At 43.6% G+C, this 27,995-nt stretch overlaps 1 protein-coding gene across 3 annotated transcripts in view; it reads left to right on the top strand.

Moving 5' to 3' along the window:
* KIAA1328 (KIAA1328 ortholog) overlaps positions 1-27,995 on the top strand; it is a 313,917-nt gene that overhangs the window by 246,094 nt on the left and 39,828 nt on the right. For 2 of the 3 annotated variants that reach the window (XM_089497994.1, XM_089497995.1), the window contains 2 exons: positions 5,844-6,025; positions 16,032-16,140. In XM_089497994.1, coding sequence (XP_089354120.1) covers positions 5,844-6,025; positions 16,032-16,140 — 291 coding nt within the window. Of the gene's footprint in view, positions 1-5,843; positions 6,026-9,375; positions 9,453-16,031; positions 16,141-27,995 lie in introns of those variants that run through there. The other variant, XM_089497996.1, reaches the window with a different exon arrangement.

The following is a 27,995-nucleotide window of genomic DNA, read 5'->3' as shown; positions in this document are numbered from 1 at the left end:
AAGGTTAACTTTTTTCTCCCTCTTCTCCCCCCTACCCCGTTATTTCTTAAGGAATGCAAATCTTAGAAAGTGTTCAGTGGGTCCTGAATGACATTTTAAAATTTCCCATTCCAACTGAGAGGGGATATCTGTCAATGGGACACTGACAGAGGTCTAGTTCTAAATGGTCCACATTGTCTGGGTGGTTTAGATAAATAATACATTGGAGGTAATGGGGAGTAATTTTAAATGGAAATTCTTTATTCCAGAATCCTCCTGTGTCTTTAATCTCTTTGGTATGGATATAAAGAATTTGGTGTTATTCTTGTGCGCTTTCAAGTATTTTCTGATATATGGCAATCTTAAGGTGAATCTATCATGGGGTTTTATTGGCATTGACATGCTCAGAGGCTGAGAGGGTGTGACTTGCCCAAGGTCACCCCATGAGTTTCCATGGCTGAGTGGGGAATCAAACCCTGGTTTCCAGATGCACAGTTCAGCTCTCAAACCACTACACCACATTGGATCTCAAATTTTCTTGTCTCCAGTGAGAAAAGGGGAATTGACTCACTGAGATACTCTCCTGAGAAAATGACTAGCCACTGCGAAATTCTTCACATTTCAAGACCTTTCTTTAAAATGAATAACTTGTTGGCCCAAAACCAACAATTTGGGAAGGAAAAAAACTGATTTTGTGAAAAATGTCAATGTTTTATTTTTTCCAAACCAGGTTTTTCACAAAAATCCAGACCGGGGACGGGGGGTGAAGTCAAGAAACATTTTTCAAAACCTGTCATCATCTTGCTGAAAAGGCTTTTGAAATTATTTTCTCTAGCATGCACGAATGAAATAGGCAAATCTTTGCATTGCTGTTCAGCACTGAGCAAACGGGAAGTACAATCTGGATGCAGTTCACAGGTGGAAATGTTTCTGCAAGACTACACATCTGTTTTGGGCTGGCCAGCAAGGGATGGAAACAGAGCCTTTGCGGTGTCTGACGCTGCCTGCAACCTTTGTATGCTCTGACTGGGCAATTGATCTTTGAGATCTTCAATCAGAGTGCCTTTCCTAGCCTCCTCCCTAGTTAAGTTTTATTGCTTGACATCAGGGTGGGCAGTCCAGTTGTGGGGCCACATGTCATCCCCCCAGTTTTGTAGCCTTTGGCTCCTCAGGATTCACTGGACCACCCATTTTTTGGACCAAAAAATAAGATGTGGAATGATGAATTGGCTCTCTTGGGATCCTGTGAGAATATCAGTTCAACACCCCCTTACACGGGGGTGGTTGGATCCAGAACAGATCCCCATGTAAGGCAAAGGCCAACTGTATTCAAGCATAAGTCTAAACAGTTTAGTCAAAAAAACTGATCCCCAAAATCTGGGTCGACTTATTCATGGGTCAGTGTAAGTTCTGTACCTTAACTCTTATAAAAAAAAGGGGGGGAGCCATCCCCTTTTCTGAGTAGAGTGGTGAAAAGTAAGAGCTTAGTTCACCCTGGAAGAACCTAAAAGAAGCTTTGACCCTCTACTGTGGAACTGTTTCTGGCTGTTTTGAATGGGAAAATGGCAATGGTAGTTTCCTCATCCATCCAGCCTATAGGATGAGAACAAACTGTTATGCTTGCCAGAATTTTGTACGTTCTTTGGCATAGTTTCCTTTGCTCCATCCTTTGCCTTCTTTGTTACATGCCCCTAAGTTTTACCTTTGACAGATGCCCATCCAGCCTGTTTTAAAATCTCCAAAGAAGGAGACTCCACCACACTCTGAGGCAGCATATTCTACTGTCGAATAGCTCTTATCCTGGAACTTGAATCCATTGCTCCAAGTCCTAATCTCTGGAGCAGCAGAAAACACGATTGCCCCTTTTCCCATATGCCATTCCTTCAAATGTTTAAACATGGCTATCATGTCCACTCTTAACCTTCTCTTTCCCAGGCTAAACATACCCAGCTCCCTAAGACACTCTAGTTCGCATTTGTTTCTGCACTCAGATTCAAATCATGCCTGATCCCTCCCATTCAGGTGTTTTGGAAAAAAGAAATGAGCATAATTGATGAGACTGCATCACCTCTCTCATGTTGATTTCCTGATAATACCTTGCCCCATATCCCATATCATCATTTTCATAGTGAATGCATATAGATGTTGAATAAAACTGTTCAGAGGTGTGTGTGTGTGTAGAGGATCATTTTGTTTTACAAATCTTTCAGTAATTTCCATGCTTCTGACATAGAATATCTGACAAAAATTCGTCTCTGAAGCTGCTCTTTGTATTTTTCTGGACCCCAGAGTCACGTAGTGGTTTGAGTGTTGGACTAAGACTCTGAGAGTCTAAGGTTTGAATCCTCACTCAGCCTCAGAAACCCACTGATTGAACTTGGACAAGTCACATTCTCTCAGCCTTAGAGGAAGGTAATGACAAGCCTCCTCTGAATAAATCTTAAGGGGCAGTGTGATGTAGTGGTTTGAGTTTTGGACTTGGACTCCTGGAGACCAGGATTCAAATTCCCACTCAGCCATGGAAACCTACTGGGAGACAAGGTAAGTCACACACTCTCAGCCTCAGAGGAAGGCAATGGCAAATCTCTGGATAAATCTTGCCAAGAAAATCCTAAAATGGGGTCACCCTAAGTCGAAGAGTCAACATCAAGGTACACAACAACAACAACTGTTTGGAACCAGTAGAGGCTTTGCTTGACAAATAGCAGCTTCAGAGAGTGATTTTTGTCAATTGAATTGTTGGGATCACTTTTGTCCTAGCTGGTTTTTGCCCTTTCTTTAAAAAGTTTATGTGGTCTGTGGCTCAGATTCTGGGACATGGTTTAAGCCTCTGAAAGTGGCAGTGTTGTAAAATACCTGTACTGCAGGTCTAGTTTTGTGTGCGTTCTCAACACAGTGGGACTCTAGAGTACTAAAATGTCCCATCTGCTTGGAAAACTATTGAAGGAATAAGCCAAAGGACAGCCAAAAACACTGGTACTGGAATAGATGCTTTAAAAGAAAGAGGCGGGGAAACCAAATTGACCAAAGCATTTCCAACAACTGCAGGAGATGGATCATGGATTTTGGCAATTTTATTCATTACTCAGGGATGGGAGTAGTGATTTGCCTCAAACCCAACCAAGATGTTCCCAAAAGAGAACAGAATGGTGCTGGGTGATGGTGAAGGTGGAGTGTTTCCCTCACCTCTGGCAAGTACATGTTTTCTCAGAGGTAAGACTTGTTCACATCTTGAGGCTCTACAGCACTGATGCCCTTGAAATCCGCACTTGATATTAATCCTTTTCTTTCTTAACTTCTCGTCCTTCAGGCTTTTGCTCACATTAAGAGCTGAAGGGTCAGACCCCAAGGCCTTGTTAGCAGTGCTCGCTGTGCTATACGTTTTTTATTTCTTTTCCATCCTGTCTTTTAAAATTAGCAATTTAATTTTTCCCCTTCTCTCTGGCACTTGTAGTGCTACTCAACCCTGAAAGCAATATTCCATCCTAGAGGTAACCTTGCCTTGTCAAGAGAAGCCATTTGAGTGTTCCAGCAAAGTAACTTCCTCCCACTAATTTTGCAAGTCAAAGGTCGCCCTCTTCAGAAAACAGGACTATCAATTCTAATTAAAGCTTTTCCTTAGAAATCCAGAAGGGAGCAAAATAACGACTGGCTTCTTAAATATCTTTTAAACGGTGCTAATTGTGCCAAAACTCTCGGGTGAAAGAGAAGGCCTTTGGTATTTTCATAGAGGGACCATGTTTTTTGTAATTTGTAGGGGGCAGATACTTTTTCAGGAAATGGGGTCAGGATTTTTCTTAAGCCCTTCTCCCATAGTTGGGCAATTGCCAGAGGTTGGAGGCTGCATTTAACCCCCAGCGGATCTTGGAAATCTATACCTCACTGTGGCACGCACCCCCTTGATTCTTTGGCCCCTAAATGCCCATATACCCACTGGTGTGATGGAGAAAATTTCTCCACGTTTTTGGCTTTTTCTGGGCCTTATAACAATCTACAGTCCGACCTTAGTATCCACAGATTCTGTTTCCACAGATCCAGCTGTCCACAGTTTGAAAATATTTAAAAAATACATGAATTCCAAAAAGCAAAGGGACCCCCATTTTACTATGCTTTTATATTTAATGGGGCTTAAGTATCCACGGATTTTGAGCATCCAAGCCCCAGCAGATACCAAAGGCTCACTGTATTTTAACTGGTTTTAATCTGTCTTTTTAACTTGTTAAGTTAATATGTTACACTCCTTTAAATTTGTCAGATTGATTTTATTGTACGGCATCCTGAGATTTCTGGATAGAGCGCAGGATATAAATAATTTTAGGGCCTGGGGTGGCCTTTCTTCTGGCAGGAAGTGATCCGGAAGTCAACTTCTGAGTCACTTTCTTTCGGAAGAAAGAATTTCCCCAGGTCTATACTGGGTAAGGGTTCAAAAACATGGAGAAATTGTTCCTCACGCCTCCTGGAGGGTGTTGAGGGGTGCATTTAGAGTAAAAAATTTTTTAAAAAAGATTGGGCCCCCGGGACCACGAAAAGGATGTGGGGGCCACTTGCGGCACATGAATTGCACTTTTTCCACCCTTCTTTGAACAGTCTCGGAAGAAATTGCACTCCCCTGATCAATCCCTATGTACCAGACCTGAAATCAGAGAAAGTGATGGGTTTGATGGTGTTTTGATATATAGTCCAGTACATAGGCCAACACCACTTTAATATGTTCTTTCATCTATGGTGAACAGATATAAATTGAACAAATATGGAAATGATCTCAGATCCTATCACCCCTTCTATCAGGAAACTCATCTCCAAAGTCTTGACAGGACTGCAGTGAAATGTGGTACATTGAGAAACAAGAATGCGGCTAGGGATGAGAAGAATATTTATATAATTTCATGTTCTTGACAAGGCAGAGTGTTTCAGCATGGTGAGACATTCTGTTGTGAAACTTACAGCCGTCTCGACAATCCCTTTCTTTTTCTGTTGGGGTTTCCATGATTATTGCAAAATATTTCTGCACAAAACTAATCTTCTTTTTTCCCTTTGTGAAGCAAAACACACATGTACAACAGTCACAGAGGGACAGGTGAACAGATCAAAAAGATGCTCACAGCTCCTCCCAGTGTTTCTACTTTTAAAAGCCCACGTGACAAGCCAATTGTAGTTTCTGAAATTTGGACAAAAAATCCAGTCTGAGATGTGTGAATATTATCACTCACAATAAGCACAGAAGAGCTTTCACTGGAAAGAAGAAATTTTTTGAGAGTGCATGAATAAGATAAGGAAGGATTTATATCCCTAAAGAGAACTATCTATATTTTGAGGGGAACACCCAGATTTTGCAAAAATACAAGAAAACTCTAAGGGGTGTGAGGAAACAACAACTACTCAATGAGAATGGACAGTGGGCAGTTGTCATAGAATGATGCCTGTCTCTTTGGAAAGCAAAAATCAGAGTTGGGTGGGCAGGAAGAAAGTAAAATGAGGGATTTTAAATAATGCATGTCTGGCTGGTTGGCGATGGGAACAGAATGAAGGAACTGGCCTAAGTATTCTTGCCTAAGAAAATCCCAATGAAATGTATGGGTTCACTATAAGTCAATAGGTGACTTAAAGGCACATATACACACTTGTTATTAATTTAGAATTGTTATTAATATGATTGTATCATATGGGGCCTTCCTATGAGTTTTTTTAAAACTAACAGATTTTTTAAAACTTTGCATTATTGAACATGACTCTGTTCTTAGTATTCAAAATTAGTCTGTGCTCAGGGTGGCTAAGTGTGGTTCTGAGGTAATCTGGGAAAGGAGTCTTTATAGGCTGGAGTAGAGCTCATTCTTTTAGATCTGAAATCCATTTTTGTTTCTCAGTTCCCCCAAGCTCAATTGCGAAGCATGCTTTTCAAAAACTCCAGCATCTGGGAGAGCCAGCAAGGCACCAGGAAGCAGTGGAGGAAACAGTTCAGCGAAGAAGAGTGTTGGCTTCAGCGCCCATGCGGAAGAGGAAGCCCTTTGGGAATGTACAAAGAAGGAAGCCGTCAGGCCAAAAAGAGGTAAGGCATGCCTCACATATGCCCAAGTTTCACTGGACCTACCTCTAGAATCAAAGAGTTGGGAGAGACCACTAGGGATATCCAGTCCAACCCTCTGCCATGCAGGAAATCACAATTGAAGCATCCTTGACAGGTGGCCATCCACCTTCTGCTTAAAGATCTCCAAAGAAGGAGACTCCACCACTCTCCAAGGGAGTGTGATCCACTGTCAAATAGCTCTTACTGTCAGGAAGTTCCTCCTAATGTTGAGGTGGAATCTCTTCACCTGTAGCTTGCATCCATTGTTCCAGGTCCTATTCTCTAGAGCAGCAAAAAACAAGCTTGCTCCATTTTCAATGTGACACCCCTTCAGATACTTAAACAGGGCTATCATATCACCTTTTAAATGTCTCTTCTCCAGGCTAAACATACTCAGCTCCCTAAGTCTTTCCTCATAAGGCATGGTTTCCTGACACGCTCCAACTTGTCAGCATCCTTTTTGAATTGTATTGCCCAGAACTGGACACAGTATTCCAGGTGAGGTCTGACCAAAGCAGAATACAGTGGCACTATCACAGTGTGCCCTTGCTTTACGCAGGGGATCCATTCTGGACTCCCCCGCGTAATGCAAATTACGCATATGCTCGAGCCCCATTTAAATGAACGGGGCTCATGCATGTGGTGGTGCGCACATGCCATGGGCGTGCACCCCATTAGTCCATATGGAATGCGCTGCCTCTTCCTTCCCATGAGGCTTTCAGCGTATGCTGAAAGCCATGTAAAGCACGTTCTCTTGATTCTCTTGATCTAGACACTATACTTCTATTGAAGCAGCCTAAAATTGTATTGGCCTTTTTAGATGTTGCATCATACTGTTGACTCGTATTCAATTTGTGGTCTACTAGGACTCCTAGATCCCTTTCACATGCAGTCTCATTAAGATCTCCAGCTTATATCTGTGCATTTCATTTTCCACCCTAAGTGCAGTATCTTACACTTAGGTTCGATTACCTTCCATCCATCCAACCTACCTCCATCTCTTCCTCTCCTCTCACCAGAGCACATATGTCTTTGCACTGCTCTCTGTGGCTGCTGGGTGTAACAATCCTAACCACCCCTTTTCCTTCTGCTATGTTGGGCCTAAATACCCTAAAGGCACATCCTGTCTGACGTTAGAAGCTAAGCAGAATCAGCCCTGGTTAGTATTTGGCTGGGAGACTGCCAACAAAGACAAGGTAGTCTGCTTTCTTTCAGTGAAAAAAGCTGGAAAAACCACCTCCAAGTATTCCTTGCCTCAGAAAACCCTATGGAATTCATGGGGTCACCATAAGTAGACAGGCAACTCTAGGGTAAATATACACACACTCTGTGATTGCTAGGTGATAATCTGGAACCAGGTGTTCAAAGGAGTTTTCTAAAAACAGAACCTGAAACACAGTTCCTTCTGTTACTATTTGTTACTTGTATTAAATTTGCTGTTAAAACCCCCGGTTACTAAGGCCTGCACCAAATTTTGCATAGAAAGAGAGTACTGGCAACTTCACCAGGTGATTTATGGGCTCTCTGAAGCAGTGGATCTACTGCTGGGTTCCCCTTTCATATAGTTTTGAGTAGTTGCCCTGTTGCTCTAAAAGGAGTGGTTTCCTTGAAGACTTTGAGTTTGATACACACTCACCCACTTGGTGCAGGCCTTGGTAATCAGTTTTTTTAATAGCAATCTTCACATGTAACAGAAGGAACTGTGTTTCAGGTTCTGTTTTTAGTAAACTTCTTTGAATACCTGGTTCCAGATTGTCACCTGGAAATCGCATAGAATATTAATATTATGGATGTTCCAACTGTACAGATGTGCTTTAAAGGCTACCTTTTCTGGGCAATTCTGAACTGACTGCTGCCCAGTCTGAGAAATGTGATTTTAGCCACTGTTTCTGAAAGTTTTAACTGATGCTTGTTTTAATTGTTTATTGTATTTTTGTAATACAAAATGCTTTAATGGTGTTTCCCCCAAAAACCAATTATTGTCTATAGTTTGAGATATGCTTTGATATAAGAAGAAGTATGGACGGTGACTTTAAATAAATAAATGAATATTTGCATTTCAAGAGACAGGTCTGTTGCTGTCAGTAGAGCTGTCCCTTGGCATCATCTTAGCAGAAGTGAGTTCTGTTAGAACTATGGGAGTGAGTAAATAGCAGCATCTCTCTGTCCATCCTAGGGCTCTTCAGGCTTCCTGAACCATTTATGTAACAAAAAACAAAAACAAGCATTTCAGTTGCATTCATGCAATTAACACCACATCTATTTTGACCCTCAGTCTGGGCATGCTCATAATCTCTTAGCACAGATTACTTATGCCTCAATAGATAAAGAATTCTCAATTGCTTGGTTGCATCCAGTAAATTCCACCACCAGAGTGGAATCGGGTTGTGAAATGGACTCCCCTACCTTGCAGGCCTCATGCTTCTCAAAAATCTGTTTCAGAAGGTTGGAGAAATATAGGGGTGAAACACATGGGGCAAATAAAGCAGTTTCAAACTGATTTGAAGGTGAGGCATTTAGACAACCTTCAAAGCAGGTTTAAACTGGATTAAAGCTGAGTGCCAGGGCAAAAATCCAGAGCAAAAAAAACTTGGGATATTCCGACTTAGCCTGGAAAATGTGCACTTTCGACCCTGCATATAAATGCCCCAATGCAAGAGTGGTTCTGAAGGAACAATCCATCCTAACTCTAACACTAAAGCTGCATATAAACACACCAGTGCAAGTGTGCATTAAAAAAGGACAGAGCTGGTGTACCCAAGTGGTTGGGGTGGCAATGCAAAATAGTGAAAGTGTGACACTTCCAGTGGATGTAAATACAACATGCACAAACCAGATAGTCCAAGAGGGGGCATGGGGTAAAGGGAGAGTGGGGAGGCATGTAGGGGGGCATGATTGTGCTCTGCCAACCTTTTACAGGTCACGCCAATGGTCTGGTGCCCTGTTCCGGTGGAGGATCGCAAGTGCAACTGTGTGGCCGATCAAAGGGGACACCTATCCAATGGCATAGAATCTAGGCAGCAGACAGTGGCTGGTGATGTGTTTGTACAACTGTCCTCATGGATGGATCGGAGGTGACTTTAAAAAATTACCCAGCAGCGCTGTTGAGCATTCAGGCTGCCTTGGGAGCGGCCAGTGCAGACAGTGGGGCTCCAAGCTGCTTTTGGAAAAAGCAGGTTTGAGACACTATTTCCTGCCCTTCTGTTCTGCCCCCTATAGAGTAGTTTTGGGATAGGAGACAGAATGACACAGGCATAGTTCTGCACCTCTATTTCTGTATTTGAAGGATTTGAAAATCTGTTGCCATTTTCAGATAGTCTTGTATCTTTTAGGAGCTCCGAAGAATCCACCACGCTTCATCATCAGAACTTCCAAGCGCTAGGACAATGATATTGTTCCAACAAGCAGGCAAAACATTAATATTCTCTATAAGGGATTGACCAGTTGTTGTTGGGTGTACCTTCCAGTTGTTCCTGACTTAGGGTGATCCTAAGACAAACCTAGTCCAGATTTGTTCAGATGAGATTTGCCATTGCCTTCCTCTGACTATGTGACTTCCCCACATCACTGAGTGAGTTTCTATGGCAGAGTGGTGATTTAAACCCTGGTCTCCTGGAGATTATTCAGCTGGTGAAAAAAATCCAGGATGAACATGGGATGAATCTCTGTTGTTAACATGCATTTTGAATGCAACCAATAAAGTTTTGGGATGGGGAGGCTGCCAAAAACACCACTTAACCCGGGGAATCCATTTTGGGTTTTTTTTCTTTCTGATTTTTTAAAAAAAGATTTGCATTGTTGGCAGTATGAATAACTGATACATATAGACCCTGTCTAAACTGCAATAAAACTCTGCATGCCTTGAACAGGTTTTGAATACATCCGCATCATTGACTCCATCTTTATTCATAGTGCTGACATGTGTGAGCAACAGAACTCACAAAGATGCAATTCTGACCCAAAAATAGTCTGAACAACAAAACCGAAATATGTGACTGTGTGAATTCGCATAGACCACTTGACTGGTGGTCTGCCAAGGAGTCACACCTTACTTTCTGCTGCTGCTATCCTACACAGGTGTTAATGAAGGCAAAATAAACAGAGGTAATGATATGTTTGTGAACCCTCATGCTGTAAGTGGTATGGCTGTTGGGTTACCACTCTGGGAAATCAAGATCTGAATCCCTTCTCAGCCATGGGATGAACTTGGGCATGCTTGCAGGAAATCCTGACTTGGAAACCTTGGGATAGGGTCACCTTGGGACCGCCATAGGATTTGAAGGCCCACAAAAACAATATGGAACAGTAACGTTTACTTTTGGAAAGGAAACATGTGAGTCTTTATGGTGGAGTCGTCTGCTGAGTCCCCCCCCCCCCCAGCCTCAGCCCAGTCCTGTAAAGTAGCATTTTCTAGCACACTGACACCTTTACAGTTGTCATCTTTCCCTGCTCTTAGCTTTGTGTGTCCACTCAAGGAGTAGAGTAAATCACACTTTCTTATGAAGGAAAGGAGAGACAAATTGGGGGAGTCTGGAGCCTAATGTAATCTTTGGTTCACTCCTGAGCTGGCTTTTCCCCCTCCTACCCTCCCTCTCGCTCACCCACCTCCTCCTTTTTCTTTCCCTTTTAAACTTGTCAATGAGTTTGCGATTTGTGTCAGCAGAAAAATAGAAAGAAAGGCGAAATGTGGTGCAGCTCTCCAAGGAACAAACAACTTGTGTTATTGGTTAAGACCATGGCTACATTAAAAAGAGCATTGGCTGTGAAGAAACTTTTGAAAGGGTATCATCAGAGGGGGACCCAAACAGAGGGTGAGGTTAATCTCTTCCAAGGCTCAGCTACAAAAGTTGGAAGCTGGCAAAGGGCTTGTGTCCAAAAGAAATCAATTTCTAATTTGAAACAAAATCATTTTTGACTAACAGGAGTTCAGGACCCATTACTTTTGCTGTATAGTCTGCTGACATTTCAGCTCTTTCTGGGGCGCGCAATGAATTCTAATAGTCATCTCATAACGTTGCTACACCAATCAATTTAAGCGAGAGAAAGCCGTTACAATTCTGTGAAGTTTTCAGGGGCAATTTTAACTGATGGATTTCTTTTTCTCTATTTTACCCCCTTTCCCTTTTTTTAAAAAAACTATCATTATTTCTTTTCTATTTCCCCCTCCCTCCCTCCCTCCCTTAGATGCCACATATGAGAATTAATAACTCCCTCCCATTGTTTTTATGACTTCAATGGGCTTTCCCCCAAATTAAATGCCTTTAAATGGTTGACCCTACCCCCACCTTAGTTCGTATGCTCTCCCCTTAGTCTCTCTCCCTCCCTCTTTATATTGCAATTTGGTGGGGGAAATTATAGGCTGATAAATGCTGGCTTGGCAGTCAGAGAAATGATTTGCAGTAATTAACAGATCGTTTCCCTTACCTCCGTTCAGAGATTTTCAGCTGGAGATTCTGGACCAATGCACGAGATACCATAGCAGCACAACCTTTGTTCATTTAAGAGGATCTCTCATATATCTCTGTATGGATTGTTCATATACTAGATCAGTTGTTCTTAACTTTAGAATTACTGATCCCTTTAAGCTCCCTCTCCAGAAGAATGCACAGGGAGACAGGCACACACAATATTTTGCATTTAATTCATTGTATTGCTTTGGACACTGGTTTCCTTCATGTAGGCTAGTCTGGAACAACAACAAATTCAATCAGCGCTTGAAAAGACAATATGCTTTCCTTTAAAATTCATCATGGTAGAAAAAATGGTACTAACAAGAAGGAAAATGGGGAGAAAACATTTTACACTCCATTCATGGACTCCTTGAAACTTATCCATAAACCCTTGTAATACCAATTAAGCCTCCCTTATCCAAAATGCTTGACACCAGATATGTTTTGGATCCCCCCCCCCCCGAATTTTGGAATATCTGCATTTAGTTAATGAGATGTCTTAAATGGAATCCAACTCTAAATGTGAACTTTGTTTATGTTTTGTATACACCTTGTATACACATAGCCTGATGGCAATTGTATACATCATATTTTAATAATGCTGTACTGTGTATGAAGGTTTTTGTACACTGAACCATCAGAAAGCAAAGGCATCGCTAGCTTAGCTACCATGAAAAACGTATTGGATACTGGAGTATTTCATACAGTAGAATTCTGGATAAGAAATATTCAAATTGTAGTTGATCCTGCAGTGCCATTTGAAATCACAATTTGAATTGGAGGATCTGCTTCCTATACTTCACATCACAAAACTACATTACCTCTTGTAGTAAATTATGCTGCACAGATTTCTCTCAAGTTTTGGAGTGCAGGATAACCCCCCTAAAACCCATTTTGCATGGATGTGCTATTTTACTGTAGTGCATCAGTTGTAAATCACAAAACTAGCCTACCTCCTTTGTTTTCTAAGTTGCAGCATTGCCAGGACCTCAAAAATAGGTACATTCTCATTAATGTTCACTTTGCGCCAGTGTTATGCTCATTTCAATCCCATTTTTTTTGTGATCTTAATATTATAATTTTAATCCACTTGTTATCTCTCATTATTTTTTTAAACTTATGCTGCACAACCTATTCATTTTCTCCTCCCCCATCAGCAAAGAATTGATATACTAAATGGCCTGGGATTGCATTTTTAAAAATTCTTATGTACTTTTGTCACAAAACAAGAATCTTAAGACGAATCAGAATCAGTGGTTTAATTAATGACAGTAATATATAGCCGTCATCCTCGGCAGCCTGTATAAATATTGTCAATAAATACATTTTAAAAGTCTGAACACAAAAATCACTTAGACAGAATCTTAGTTGAAGTGCTTCCTTTTCTATTACATCACCAGTTTAAAACCTTCACATACTAATCTTATTTAAACTGAATCAACCCCCCCCCCCCATGAGCCTTTTTTCAAAACCAAAAATGGCTAGATTTTCAAACCATGACAGGCTTAAACCAACTTAGGGAGGGGAGAAGAATAAAAAACACCACATCAAAGGATGTGAAGGCCTGCAAAACATTTAAAAACAATCAAGAAAGAATGGAGGAAAATGGAGGAAAAACTATTTTCATTTTTATGTTTTATTTTTGGAAAGAAAAATGAGGAAAACCCCTTTTCCTGTTTTCTTTAGAAAATAAAATTCTGTCCCGTCCCGTCCCCCCCCCCCCCCCGAGCCTTCCTATCTCTGACCAAGTCATGCTCCTAGAGGGCATGGTTGGTCATTTAGACCCCTTAATTTGTAGGTTGGGGCAGAGAACCACAGTGGAAGGGGAGACTGGCCATAAGACAACCTTGCCATTGTCGAGAATGGCTTACTATATGATTCACCCAGACCACAAATCTGTCTTCCAGAGGGTATCCAAATACCCTGTTCCATTTTAGCCAACGTTTGTCTACTGCTTTAATTAAGAAGAAAAATAAATCCCCCCACAAATGTAGCTCAGTGGTACACCATGTGCTTTGTCCACTGATAGATCCTAGCTCAATCTCCAGCATCTCCAGATAGGGATGTGAAACAGTTCAGAGCGGGTCAGTGTAGCAGACAATACCAGGTTATGTGAACTTATGGCATAAGTTGTTGTTAAGCATGTATACATCAGGTCCTAATTGTGGTGACTATCATAGTGTTTTGTTGTTGTTGTTGTTTTAACAAGATTTTTATTTTACTTCTAGTTTAGTTTTATTCTTTAGATATAATCACTATATGGAATTTCTTGAAACTTTCATCTTATGATATTTCTCAAGTTTTTCATTTCTTGAAACTTTCATGCTATTTCTTCCGTACAATACAAATTTCTGTGAGAATGTCCCCCAATTCTTTAGAAACAGGTTGATACAACAGCAGAGAGCTAGCATGGTGTAGTGATTTGAGCCTTGGACTCTGACTCTGGAGCCAGGGTTCAAATCCCAGTTTGGCCATAAAAACTCACTGGGGGACCCTGGGCAAGCCACATTCTCTCAGCCTCAGAGGATGACAATGACAAAAACCCCTCTGAACCAAACCTGCCAAGAAAACCCCATGAAAGGGTCACCTTAGAGTTGCCATAAGTTGGAAGTGACTTGAAGACACACTACTACTACTACTACTACTACTACTACAATATCATTTGTTTTAACAACACCATCATAGTGAGATCTTCCAGCAAGAATCACAACATTAACCATTTGTCCATAGTTTTACCCCAGGTTTATTTAATTTTACAGCTAATTCTTATGGGTGCTTTTGGTCAAATTGTTCACCTTTTCTAGATACAAAGACATGGTCCTTCCATTGTGGAAAGGAGGATGAAAAGATGGAGGCAGGATTGGGAAACAAGGGTCCAGTGTATTCTTAAAAGAGTTTGGAAAAGTTGAGCTGTGAAGGGAATTTAATTTTAATGGTACATCCTCTTTCTGAGGGTTTTATGTGAAAGGTCCCACCCTTGCTTAGAACTCTGTTAACTTCTCCTAGTTGGTGATGTGCTATTAAAAAGGCAAGGGTGTAGGACTGTAATGTGAATAAGGAGCAAGCCTCTTGTATCTTTAGTAGTTGTATAGAAGAGGGAATTTCAGCAGGTATTACTTGTCACACAAGCTCCACCTATTGTCATTCCCCCTTCTGCACCACTGTGAAGAGTACAGGAGCCCTGTCCTGTTTTGCACCTGGCATCACTCCCCTTAAAGTAAAATACAACGCGCCCGCGCCATATGCGGCCTTGAACATGCGCGCTCAAGCCACGGGGCGTGCGCGGGGTGGAAGGGGCAGCGCGTCCCATTCAATTGAATGGGCGTGCGCACCCGTTGGGCCCTGTGCGCGGCCGCGCCGCTGCGCACGAGCCCCATTGTTTCCAATGGGGCTTGAGCATAGGCGGAATTCGCCTTATGTGGAGGGATCCGGAACGGATCCCCTGCGTAAGGCGAGGACGGACTGTACAGATTATGGTTGTCTCTAGTTTCTCGAGAATAATTGACTCAGCATGCCTGGCTGAACCAGTAAATATGCTGGGGTTGCAGTGGGTTGTTAAGCTGTTGTTGTTGTGTACTTTCAAGTCATTTCCAATTTATGGTAACCCTAAAGTGAATCTGTCAGGGATTTTCTCTTAAGATTTATTCAAAAGAGTTTACCATTGCCTTCCTCTAAGGCTGAGAGAGAGTGATGTTCTTAAGGTCACCTTGGTGGGTTTCCATGACTTGAGTGGGAACCTGAACCCTGGTCTTCCAGTGTCCAAGGCCAGCACTCAAACCATTATGTCACACTGGTTCTCCACAAGCTGTTATTCCAGAGAAATCATGTTGCTTTCAGACTCTCTTCTATGGAAAATAGATCTTTAAACCTTCCCATATTACCATTTTTAGATTTCGTGTACATACTTTTGAAGAGTTCTTAATTACCTCCGCTCATGTCTATAGTCTCATCACAGAAAGCAGCCTCCAGATCCTTTGGTCTCCCTCCTTTCCCCCCCTTCCCTTTTCTGGGCAGACTTCTTTCAGAATTAGTTTCTAAATCATGAATGTGTAGCTAATGTGAAGCTGTGGTGTTGCAAAATAAATGCCTTCAACCAGCAGGATTAAAATAGAATGTAGATCGTTCTTTGTGTACTTTGCTGGCTGCAGATTATCACGAGCACTTGAAATAGTGCTGAGAGTTCCCTACTGGTTTCCAGAGTACACTGGCTGTCCAGGGCTGAAGTTTGCAGGGGATTGGCCTAGTAGTCACTAGGGCATGGTAACCTGTCACTTGCACAGTGGTGACACAGAGTCTGCTGTGACTGGTGTATTGTGCAGTTATGACTCCGGGCGGCCCTGAAAATATATATTCTGCTCCCTACCTGTCAACGGTAACGACTCCTCCGGCTGCTGATTCTCCATATATAAAGTTCCCCAAAGAGCAGCCTGAGTATTTGGGCTTTGTGTTCTCAAATAATGCAAGACAAGGCTAGAAAGCCTGTCCAATTTTTTCTGCCCCTAATCCCCATCTTGATTGCTTTTTTTCTCTTTCCGCAGGGATGGCTTCGGGCTTCCGGAAGGATGCAGCTACATCCCCCGGACTGACAGGCAGCAGGAAAGAGCTTGTAACTGCAGCCACTTCCCCAATCCAGCATGACACCTCGCGGTAAGATGACGGGTAATCTCTGGTTTAAGATTCCACAGACGCAACTGTCAAATTTCACCCATGTACGCAGGGAAGTGGCTGAGTTTCTCTGATATTTCATGTTTTTTCTCAAGCTGGATAATATAAACTTAGAACTGCCATATCCTGTGACATTTATAGTAAGCCTTAAATTGCTTGTTAGAATAAGGAAGGAAGGAATATGCCAAGTTCTAATACTTTAATTTTTTAAAAAGTAGTTGTAAGTCCTGACATGTTTAATACATTTGTAAATAATTTGGGGAGATAGTATTTGTGGTGGTGGGACCTTTTCTCTCCCTCCAGAGCCTGCCTCAAGTTTTAAATCCTCCAAGTGTCGTTGCCCTTAGTCCTACCAAACTGTGCCACATTTTATCTCAGTGTTTTCCTTTTAAGCCAGTTTCGACAAATGTTGTTTTGCTGTTTAATGGCAAGTAAGAAAATCACATTAAGTCAGCAGTTCTGATAAGTCACCTTGAGAAACCTTAAATGGCAACACTGTTCATTATGAAGAACCAAAAAATAAAACAGTGTTGTTTTTCTTCAAGGCTAATAAGGTTAATAACAGCAATTGCCTTTACTTTGATCTTCCCAGTGCTGAGAATTTATTATATGAAAATCCCAACACTGTTTGAAAACAAAGCATAGCTTTGGATGGCTTAAAATTTGCAGGGAGGGGCAGATGTTGAAGGCAGAAAGTCTGGACACTTGCAGTTTGGAGTGGCGACCAGTTTGGAAGTGGTGGAGATGCAATGCTAGCTCTTAGCATATTTGAAGATGATCTTGAGAATCTCAGCTCTGCCTTCCTGTCCTTGGGCACAAATGTCTTTCCCTTACTAATCATCCCCTAGCATTATGTCTGCTTGGATGCTAACTGTGGGTGCTGTTAAGTGCTGTCAAGTTGGTTTCAAGTCATGGTGACCCTCTGAATGAAAACCTTCCAAGAGGTCCTGTTCCTAACAGCCCTGCTCAGGTCTTCCAAATTTAAGCTGGTAGCTTACTTGAACCTATCCACTTTTAACGTGGCCTTCCTCTTTTTCATGTCCCTTCAACTTTATCATCTATTTTCTGAACTTTGATTTACAGGAACCCTATGAATGAGAGCCCTCCAAGATCCCTGGTCATCCACTGCCTTGTTTAGGTCTTGCAAACTCAAACCTTGAATTTTTTGATTAAATTAATCTTCCTGTAGTGTGATCCTCCTCTCTTCCTACTGTCCTCCACTTTACCAAGCATTATCATCTTTTCCAGGGAGTCATGTTTTCTCATGGTATACCCAAAGTACAATAGCCTCAGTTTAGACATTTTGCCTTTAGTGAGAGTCCAGGCTTGATTTCCTGTGAGGCATGATTAGGTTAGATCAGATCAGATCAAATAATTTGTGTGTTATTTTTTTCTGTCAGCTTTCTTTGTTGTCCAACTTTCACGTCCCACATAGGAATAGGAAATATAACATGAACAACAAATGCTAACCTTTCTTGTTATATACGATAACTCAACTCAAGGCAACTGTGTGAGTGAGAAATCTCCAAGAATCTGAGTTATCAATGACCTTGCTTAGGTCTTGGCCAACTCATGGCTGTTGTGGCTCGTGTGCTGCACCCATAACCCTTGTTGGGACCTATGGAAATGACGTGCAGTGTCCACCACGACCACCTGCAGAGTTCAACCACGTTGACAGGATGCCAAGAAGAAGGAATCTGTGAAGATGTCTTCAACTAATAATGACTCTTACAAGTCTTCACTCTAAACGAGGGCTTTAATCTTCCTTTGCAGTATTTTCAATATAGATACACACAGTGTACTGGACATCCGTCTCTAATACACAATATTTACACCAACCAACAATAATAACACAACCTCTGAGGCAGCCACATTAACACACAACCATCTCACTACCTCTCAGTAACAGACACAGCCCACTCTCAGGCACCAACTGTCTCTCTCTCCTCTCAGTGACAGTTGAGAACTGACAGTTGACAGTTGCATCAACATTCCGATGATGCCCTGTTTGAATGCTGACACATTAGCTGCCACTGGAGCTCCAAATTATCTGCACAACAGCTCCCCCTAAAATTAAATTAATTAAATTAAAAAGTTTATTTATATACCGCCCTTCGAAGCATCAGGGCGGTTTACAACAGTGCAGATACAATACATAAAATACATGTACAGTGGTACCCCGGGATACGAATTGATCACGTTACGAAATTTCCGGGGTACAAAAAAGTTAGATTGAAAAAAACTGTTCCGGGTTACGAAAGATTTTTCGGGTTATGAAATTCATTTCGGCGCGAAATTCAAATCCGAAGCGCGGCTAGCGGCTTTCCAGCGCTAACGGAAAGCCTTTTCGGGTTGCGAAATGTATCGGGTTACGAACGGCGCCGCGGAACGAATTAATTTCGTAACCCGAGGTAGCACTGTAATAATAAAACAAGAACCACAAACAGCAGTGCAATTAAAATAAAACTCCTGCCAGGTCTTCAATGCTGCTAGTAAAAGAACAAGGGGGGGGGGGAGAGAAGGGCGTTCAAAAGGGAGGAGTCAGGGGTATGCCTGCTTGAAGAGGAATGTTTTTATCCCCTTCTTAAAATGGGCCAAGGAGGTGACCGAGCGGAGCTCAGTGGGCAGCGAGTTCCAGAGGGTGGGGGCCATGATGGAAAAGGCCCTTTTAGAGGTGTTAACTAATCTGACCTCTGGAACTACTAATAGATGCTGCCCTGTTGATCTGAGTGTGCGGGGCGGATTGTACGGAGAGAGGCGGTCCTCTAAGTACCCTGGGCCCAAGCCATTTAGGGCTTTATAGGTTATAACCAACACCTTGTATTGCGCCCGGAAGCGAATAGGCAGCCAGTGAAGGTCTTTTAGGACCGGTGTTATATGGCTGGCCCTAGATGTGTTAGTGACCAGCCTCGCCGCCATATTCTGCACCAGTTGCAGCTTCCGGGTATGGTACAATGGTTGCCCCATGTAGAGCACATTGCAGAAATCCAGTCGAGAGGTTACCAGAGCATGTACTACCGTTTCAAGGTCCCCCCAGCTCAGGTAGGGACGCAGCTGGCGTATCAGCCGAAGCTGATAGCAGGTGCTCCTGACCGTCGCATCCACCTGAGATGTAAGGTGGAGCGACAAGTCAAGGAGCACCCCCAGACTGCGTACTGAGTCCTTCACGGGAAGCGTGACCCCGTTCAGGACAGGTGGAACCACCGCCATCCCTGGGCCAGGAGAACCTATCACGAGCACTTCCGTTTTCTCTGGATTCAAGCTGAGTCTGTTTTCCCTCATCCATCCCATTACCGACTCCAGACAGGCCACGAAAGGAGAGATGCCATCCTCAGTCACTGCATCAGTCGGAGACATAGAGAAGACTATTTGGGTGTCATCAGCGTACTGATAACCCCGCGCCCCATGTCTCCGGATGATCTCTCCCAGCGGTTTCATGTAAATGTAAAAAAGCATGGGAGACAGAATGGCTCCTTGAGGGACCCCAGATGTAAGGGCCCTCTTATCGGAGCACACGTCTCCCAGCTGCACCATCTGGAACCTCCCGGAGAGGTAGGAACGGAACCACTGGAACGCAGTGCCCCCGATTCCCACCTCTACCAGGCGCTCCAGAAGGATACCATGGTCTATGGTATCGAAAGCCGCTGAGATGTCCAAGAGCACCAACAGGGACACGCTACCCCTGTCCATGCCCAGACGGAGATCATCGACCAAGGCGACCATAGCAGTCTCAACCCCGTAGCCCGCCCGAAAGCCGGTTTGAAATGGGTCTAGATAATCCGTTTCATCCAAGATTGATTGGAGCTGGATCGCAACCACCCTCCCGATCACCTTCCCCAAAAATGGCAATAGCAAAACAGGCCGGTAATTGTTGTGCATCAGGGGGTCGAGGGAGGGCTTTTTCAACAGAGGTCTTACAGTGGCCCATTTTAAATTAGATGGAAATTGCCCATCCCTCAAAGATGTATTAATGATCCGGTGTAACATTGAAGTTACTACCAGTCCCCCCTGAGCCACTAGCCATGAGGGACAGGGATCGAGAGAGCAGGTCGTCTTCCTAACGCTCCTAAGGATCTTGTCCACATCCTCGGTACTCACAGACTCAAAGTGATCCAGTATAACCGAATCCACGGAAGCTCTGGACACCTCTACTCTGGTTTCTACTCTAAGACTGGCATCTAGACCTTCGCTTATCCAAGAGATTTTATCCGCGAAGAAGTTGTTAAATTGGTCACAGCAGGCCTTTGATGGTTCAAGAATAGGGTTCAGAGCAGGAGGGAGCTGAGTTAGCTCCCTCACTACCCTGAACAGCTCTGCCGGACGCGAGTCCGCAGACGCGACACGTGCACCATAGAACAAGTTCTTAGCTGCACGTATCGCCTCTCCGTAGTCCTCCAAAAGGTGGTCTAGGAGAGTCTTGCCGGATAAGCGCTGGTGTTTCCACCAGCGGTGCTCTAGCCGTCGCAGAACCCGCTGCCTTGTCCGGAGATCTTCCATATACCAGGGCTTCCTTTTGGAGGCAGGTCTGAGAGGGCGCTTGGGAGCGATACTGTGTATAGCCCTGGAGAGGTTTGTATCCCAGATGTTAACCAGGGCATCAACAGAGTCGCCGTCGGTTCCAACCGTATACCCCTCTAGGGCTTCTTGGAACCTTTTGGGTTCCATCAGCCTTCGAGGGTGGACCATTCTAATAGGTCCGCTACCCCCGGGGAGGATCTGTGTAGAAGCCTTGATTTTTGCCTCCACCAGGAAATGATCCGTCCATGACAGGGGGGAAATATTAGTTATTTCCGCCCACGGAATTTCCATGTCCGTACAAAAGACCAAATCGAGTGTATTACCCGCAGAATGCGTAGGCCCCGAGACCAGCTGTGACAGGCCCATGGATGTCATGGTGGCCATGAATTCCCGAGCCGCACCGGATGGAACATAGTTGGCCGCGAAGGGGATGTTGAAGTCTCCCAGGACCAGAAGCCTGGGGGACTCCAGCATCAGCTCCGAGACCAACTGTGTCAGCTCGTTAAGGGAGTCTGTTAGCGCACAGGGTGGCCGATAGACCAACAGAATCCCCAGACTGTCTCTGGCCTTCAGGGTCAAGTATATACGCTCGATATAGGAAGTTTGACGAACATGGTTCCTGGTTAGAGACAAAGTGTTCTTATACACCAAGGCGACCCCCCCCCCGCCCACTTAACCTGGTCTGGTCCTTCACTGAGTACCCGGCAGGTAGGGCCTGAGCCCATACAGCTTCTCCCTCAGGCCCAAGCCAGGTCTCAGTAATGCAAGCCAGGTCGCAGTTATTATCCTCAAGTAGATCATATATGATATGGGATTTGTTCTTAATAGACCTGGCATTGCACAGGAGCAGAGACAGGGTTTGTGGTACGGTTGGAGCGACCCTCAGGTCTCTTTGGTTAGAAGAGGGACAAGAAGGCGAGATAGATATTAAGCATCGATCTTGCCTTCCCCTGTAACGCTGGTCCACTCTTCTACCGCCATACCTCCCCTTGCCCCACACTACCTCAATAAGAGCCCCGCTCATGCCTAAAGAGTTAACCTCTACCTCCCCAACCGAAGCACTCCCCATGTCCCTCCCCTTCCCCTCCCCTCACAGTGCAGCGGTAAGTGCAGAGAAGAGATACTACAATCATTCTCTCTCTGCAATATCTTGGCTATCAAGGCTGGAGTCTAAAATATCAGTCCGTAGGCGACTCAAGAGCCGTCCGGCAGCAAACGCGCCAGCTCTAAGCAGCCTCACAGGCTAATTCACACCCAGTTAGTCTGGCGCTGGCGTCCTCCTTCCGGGGGGCCGGCAGGCCGGCTTTATGCAGGAGCCGCTCCCACCAACTCCTCCTCCCCTCCAGAGAGCTGCGCGGGCGGGCGGCAAAACAGTCCCTGGGGCGGGTGCGCGCCCAGCTGGTCTGGCTCTGGCGTCCTCCTTCCGGGGGGCCGGCAGGCCGGCTTTATGCAGGAGCCACTCCCACCAACTCCTCCTCCCCTCCGGAGAGCCGCGCGGGCGGGCGGCAAAACAGTCCCTGGGGCGGGTGCGTGCCCAGCTGGTCTGGCGCTGGCGTCCTCCTTCCGGGGGGCTGGCTTTATACAGGAGCCGCTCCCACCAACTCCTCCTCCCCTCCAGAGAGCCGCGCGGGCGGGCGGCAAAACAGTCCCTGGGGCGGGTGCGCGCCCAGCTGGTCTGGCGCTGGCGTCCTCCTTCCGGGGGGCCGGGGGGCCGCCTTTATACAGGAGCCGCTCCCACCAACTCCTCCTCCCCTCCGGAGAGCCGCGCGGGCGGGCGGGCGGGCGGGCGGGCGGCAAAACAGTCCCTGGGGCGGGTGCACGCCCAGCGTCCCCTAGTGGCCACACCAATGTCATTTCCTGACAGTGGCTTCCCTTACTGTGTCTATCCACATGTAATACAATCTTCCTTTTTTTCTATTGCCCTCAGCTTTCTCCAGCAATACTCTTGCAAATCTTGGAATATGGCAGCTTTAGTGTAGCCATTTTGACTTTTAGTGAGAGTTCAGGCTTGATTTGCTCTAGGGCCCATTTAGTTGCCTATTTTGGTGGTCCATAGTATTTGTAGAACTCTCTTCCAGCTCTACATTTCAAATTTTCTTTCTCCCATCTGCTTTTTTCACTATCAAATTTTTACAGTCATACATAGATTTTGTTCATATTATGACACAGATAAGCTAAATGTTAACCATAGATTATCTGAAACTCAGGTTTAGCAGTGTGACTATACAAGCTCTGTTGTCACATATGCAAAAACTCAGATTTCTACATGGGTAACAACAAATACATGACTGAAGGGACCTTTTTCCAGAGTTATCTCACCCCACACCACCCCAGCACTTTTATACACTGTGTCTGTAGATGGGTGGGTAGCTGTTTCTAAAGTTGAGAGAAAGTAGTTCAAGTTAACAGACTTCTTTTTTAATGCACATTATGCACTCAGTTTGTCCTCACCACCATCACCTACTTATGGCAACCCTAAGGCAAATCTACAGCGCTATATTAATATAGCAGAATAAATAATAATAATAATAATAATAATAATAATAATAAGGTTTTCTGTGCAAGATTTGTTCAGTGGAAGTTTGCCATTGCCATCCCTGAGGCTGTGAGTATGTGACTTGCCCAAAGTCACCTATTGGGTTTCATGGCAAGCAGGGAAAAGAACCCTGGTCTTCAGAGTCATAGTCCAGCACTCAGACCACTACACCACACTGGCATATATAGGGAGAGGCAATCCTTCAAGTATTCAGCTCTCACTAAAGTCAAAATGTCTAAACTGAGGCTATTGTACTTTGGGTATACCATGAGAAAACATGACTCCCTGGAAAAGATGATAAGGCTTGGAAGACAGTAGGAAAAAGGGATGGTCCCAAGCCATTTAGGACTTCGAATGTCATTGCCAGCACCTAGATGGAGCTGCCCTTGGCTACCTGTCAGAGTTGACAGTATTTGACCAGCTTGGCCAATGGTCTGACACAGTATAAGGCAGATTCTTACGTTCCAGTAATCTCTATACCCAAATATTTCCTCCCTGTGCTCCAGTCCTTCTTTGCTTGGCAGGGGTTGGACTTCATGACCCTTGAGGTCCCTTCCAATTCTGTGATTCCAAGATTGTCAGTGGATAGCAAAGTCTCTTCCTCTCTTTGGACCTCTGTGTCCAGGTTTGGAATGGCAAAGGAGAACTCTGACTTTTCTGGCTGCTGGTGCTAAGAGAGGGAGCTGCCCTTTTTTTGGCACCATTACTTGTCAGTGAAGGGAACATATGAAAATATTGAGCTCTCATGGGTCTCTAGGAGCCTTCCTACTTTCTTTTGGGGGGGGGGGCATGGTGAACCTTTCTTCTGCTAACAACCCAACAGGCTGCTGTGTTATTTGTCTTAGTCCAACTGCTGTCTTGTATTTAAGTCAGTTTCAGACTCCTTTGCATCTGATCTTCAATTTTTCTAAAAAAAATTAAAATTCCCTCTGCAACTGTACTTCCTTTCTCCCTTCCCTTTAAGTGTGCTCTTTTCTTCTTCTCTTCCTTCCCATCCCCTCTAGTGCAGTGTGTTAGTATAATTGACCAGGTTAAAGAGCCATGTTTTGCTTTCCCTTACTCATGGGCTTCTCTAATTGAAAATGGTAAATGGACAAGTATTTCTGTGGGAGACCTAGACCCGATCCTATTCTTCATCAAGGAAACCTGCTTGGGCAGCAGGTCAGTCTCAATTTATCACTGAATGGGTTATAAGCTTAGATTGCAGGTTTAACTAACTAAATTAATCAATATGGAGAATTATAGCTGCTGGTGTGCCACTAAAGTTAAAGATCTGTCAGCATGTTTGTTATAATCCACAGTTAACGGTTTAACCCTAATGGTCTGCTTTGCTTGGGCAAGAAACTTGCTGAACAAAACCTAAGTCTTAATGGGAGCAGTGCGGGGACAGAGAAAGGGAAGGGGGGGGAGGTAGAAAACCAATTGAGTTTGCAATATGTTTAATTACTGCTGGCTATTTAAACTTCTTGCAAGGAGAGTCAAGGCAGATTCCATGCACAGCATTATCTAGGATCAGTGGCAAAAACAACAGCAACAATAATAGTGCCTTAGTTTCTGTGGTGATGGAGGTCTCTTGGGAGGAAAGGAGAGAGGAAATCAAGGATTTTTTTCAATATAGCCTGGCTCCCTAAAAATAAGGAGGCAAGTGAAGCATTTTGTACTTGTACTACAGCAATCTAGGGTGTCCAAGGCCTGATCTCTCATCTCTCTTCTGGGAGTATTAGCAATGGAACCAATTCCCCCAAGAGACTTTATGGGGTCCCTTTCTCGGGGTGTCTTCAAAAAGTGTCTGGACAGCTACCTCTTGCTGTGGATGCTCTAGTTGGAGTTCCTTCACTGAGCAGAGAGTTGGATTTGATGGCCTCTGGGGTTTCTTCCAACTCAACAATCCCATGATCTCCCTCTGGACCAGTGGCAGATCTAAGGGCCATTTTGCTACTGGTGGGACCCTCTCGAGAGTGAACAGACAGCCAAGAAACAAAGAAAAAAAGTCCACTTGTACTTTTAAAAAGTGGCTAATTTCATGTTAAACCAGCAGAGAAAGGCTTTTCTAGCAGGCAATTAAAAAGGATAATTGTAGAATCCAGAGTTGTGGTTCCCAAACTTTGGTACTCCAGATGATTTGGACTTCAGCTCCCAGAATTCCTGACTGTTGGCCAAACTGGCTAGGGTTTCTGGGGCTTCCAAGTCCAAAACACCCGGAGGACTAGAATTTGGAAATCACTGATCCTGAGGGATCAATAGCTACAAAAACAGCTGCATAGTCTGTATATACTTTGGCCGTTCCTGATTTCATGAGAATCAAGTAGAAACCTGGAGGGATGGGACAGTGGGAAGCAGGAGTAGATGCTGGTGGTCAGTGGCTATTTCCCACCCACAGGGATGCCTGTGCTCCATGCTCAACTCCCCATTTATCATTTTAGGTGGATTGCTTGCTTCATGAATAGGGAAGAGTTATTTGTACATGTTCATGGCACATGCTATTCATTGATAGCATTTTCTCAGTTAAGGCTCATTAGTGGTGCTTGGTTTGGTGAAGGAGAAATGAGGAGGTGAGGTGTGTGATCATGTTAAATCTCCATCTCTTCCTGCAAGCTTCTTTATCCAAATATAATCTCTCCCCACTCCCAGTTGCTTTCCAGTTTCATCTTTCCTTAGGATGATGTGGGAAAGAGAAGAAGGGTGTGGGGTAAATTTCATGAAGGGCAGAAACCAGAAGCCCAAGGATCTACCTTAGTTCTCTCTTCTACTACTATGGAAACCTGGGATTAGTAGTTTGGTAGGGGCAATCAGAAATCACTGCCAGAGAACTCTGGTGTTTCACCAAACAATGACGCCCAGGATTCTATAGGATGTAGCCATGGTAGTTAAAGTGGAATAAAAGCCCTATATAGTGGGTGCTTGATATTTGCTGGGGGTTTGGTTCCTTCCCCCACTTGGATCCCAAAATCTGTGGATGCCCATGTCCATATACAATGGCACAGTAAAATGGTGCCACTTATATAAAATAGCAAAATCAAGATTTGCTTTTTGGAATTTATGTCTTTTTGGAATATTTTCAAGCCTGTGGATTGTTGAATCCATGGATAAAGGATTCATGGAAATGGAGGCCCAACTGCAATAGCGTCAGGTGAAAGAGACCTCTGCTCTCAAAGGCTGAGCCAGCCAAGCCCCTGGAAAGGTGTTTCTATGCTGTGATTTCACTAGGAGGGTGGGTTTCAGTTTGGGAAATCACATGCTCATTCTTCAGGGGTTCAGAAACCAGACTGCCAGTATCTTGTATGGTCCAATTCAGGATCTCAGAGTGTTAAATGATCTTTAAGTGGATGGGAATGGGACTGCCAAAAAATAAAGGTCAATGCTGCTTATTTTCCCCTTTGATTTTTGAAATGAAATGTGCCTTTCATTTCTTCTTTCACCATCACATGCCAATGTTCGGTGACGCTAACAGAATTACTCCTGTAATTCATCTTTTTCTCCCAGCCAAAAAGTTTATTTATTATTATTATTATTATTATTATTAACCTTTATATATATCTATTTCTGTAGATAACGTGGTATACTCTGGAATGAATAGCCACTGCAATTCCTGTAGTGTGCATATTAAGTAATAACTCAGGCATGCTCTCATTGAGAAAGTCACAACAGCAGCATCCTTTGGAGTTCGTGGAAAAACAAATTACACTCTGCAAATTTGTGTTTTGGGGCTGTTAGGAGGAATAGTGTGATTTGCCCAGCACATCTCTGATCAGGTAGATGTGCATTTGGGGACTTTTAAACAAATTAATATTTGATGTAATATGCAATGCCCAGAGCTGTATATTGAATAGTCCACAGTGCCGTATTATCGCACTGGATCCTTTGAACTAAACGCTTTGTAGTAAATAAAAATATGAATTAACTCTGCCTAGAACTGCAACTGCTTTGGAGAATCTGGGGTCTCAGTTAACTAAACATGTTTCTTCTTTTTAAAAAGGGTAGCCTGTGCTAAACAATTGCTTCTGCAGACATCTTTTTAAAATTGAGACTTCTTTTATATATATTAAAATGCTTTCTCAGAGTAAACATTAATATTAAAGGGGGAGTGGGGTTCTTATTTCTAGACATTTTAAGAAGGGTGAACGAAGCTCTGGATATGGAAACAAATAAGTTCTTTTGCACCCTCTGCCTCGCCTTTTTCCCGGAGGAGAACTAACATCGTGAAAAGTCCAATATAGTTCCATATGCAAGTGATAAAAGCAGACATTGGTAAATTAATCTCTCTTATTCACTGTGTAGGTTGTTAATTGTTCTCTCTGCTTGCTGTCGATATAATGTGAAATTTTCATTCCCCCCATTCAGGATGGGGAAAAGTTGTGGCTGAAAATGTTAACATTTGCATTTTTATTTGTTGATTTATTTAAAGGACAGCCTCTCTTACAGCAATCCATCATTCAGTGACACCCCAAATATGAATAATGTATTGTAGACTTGCGGTTACAATGTGTAATAAGTGCCAGAGACAGTAGGAGAATGTTAACTATGTTGCAAATGTAATATTTATCGACTCGTAGTTTATTGCTTTGGAGGTTCAATAATACTGACCATAGGACATTAATACCGCTTATCCTGATTTTAGTCGGCAACTTCTATATGCAGAAATAAGCCATTTATCTCGTGCTTGCGAAATAAATACGGAATTTACGATGCTTTGTAAATGTGCATAATGGGATGGTTATATGTGTATGTATGTATGTGTGTATGTTTTAAATTCAAGCAGGCACAACTCCATCCCTTTCCACAT

Source organism: Sceloporus occidentalis, unplaced genomic scaffold (assembly GCF_023333645.1).
Source record: "Sceloporus occidentalis isolate IW3139 unplaced genomic scaffold, rSceOcc1.0.p SCAF_1, whole genome shotgun sequence".
Taxonomy (NCBI): domain Eukaryota; kingdom Metazoa; phylum Chordata; class Lepidosauria; order Squamata; family Phrynosomatidae; genus Sceloporus; species Sceloporus occidentalis.
The sequence above is the reverse complement of the archived record's forward strand: the minus strand, read 5'-3'. Positions and strand labels throughout refer to the sequence as shown.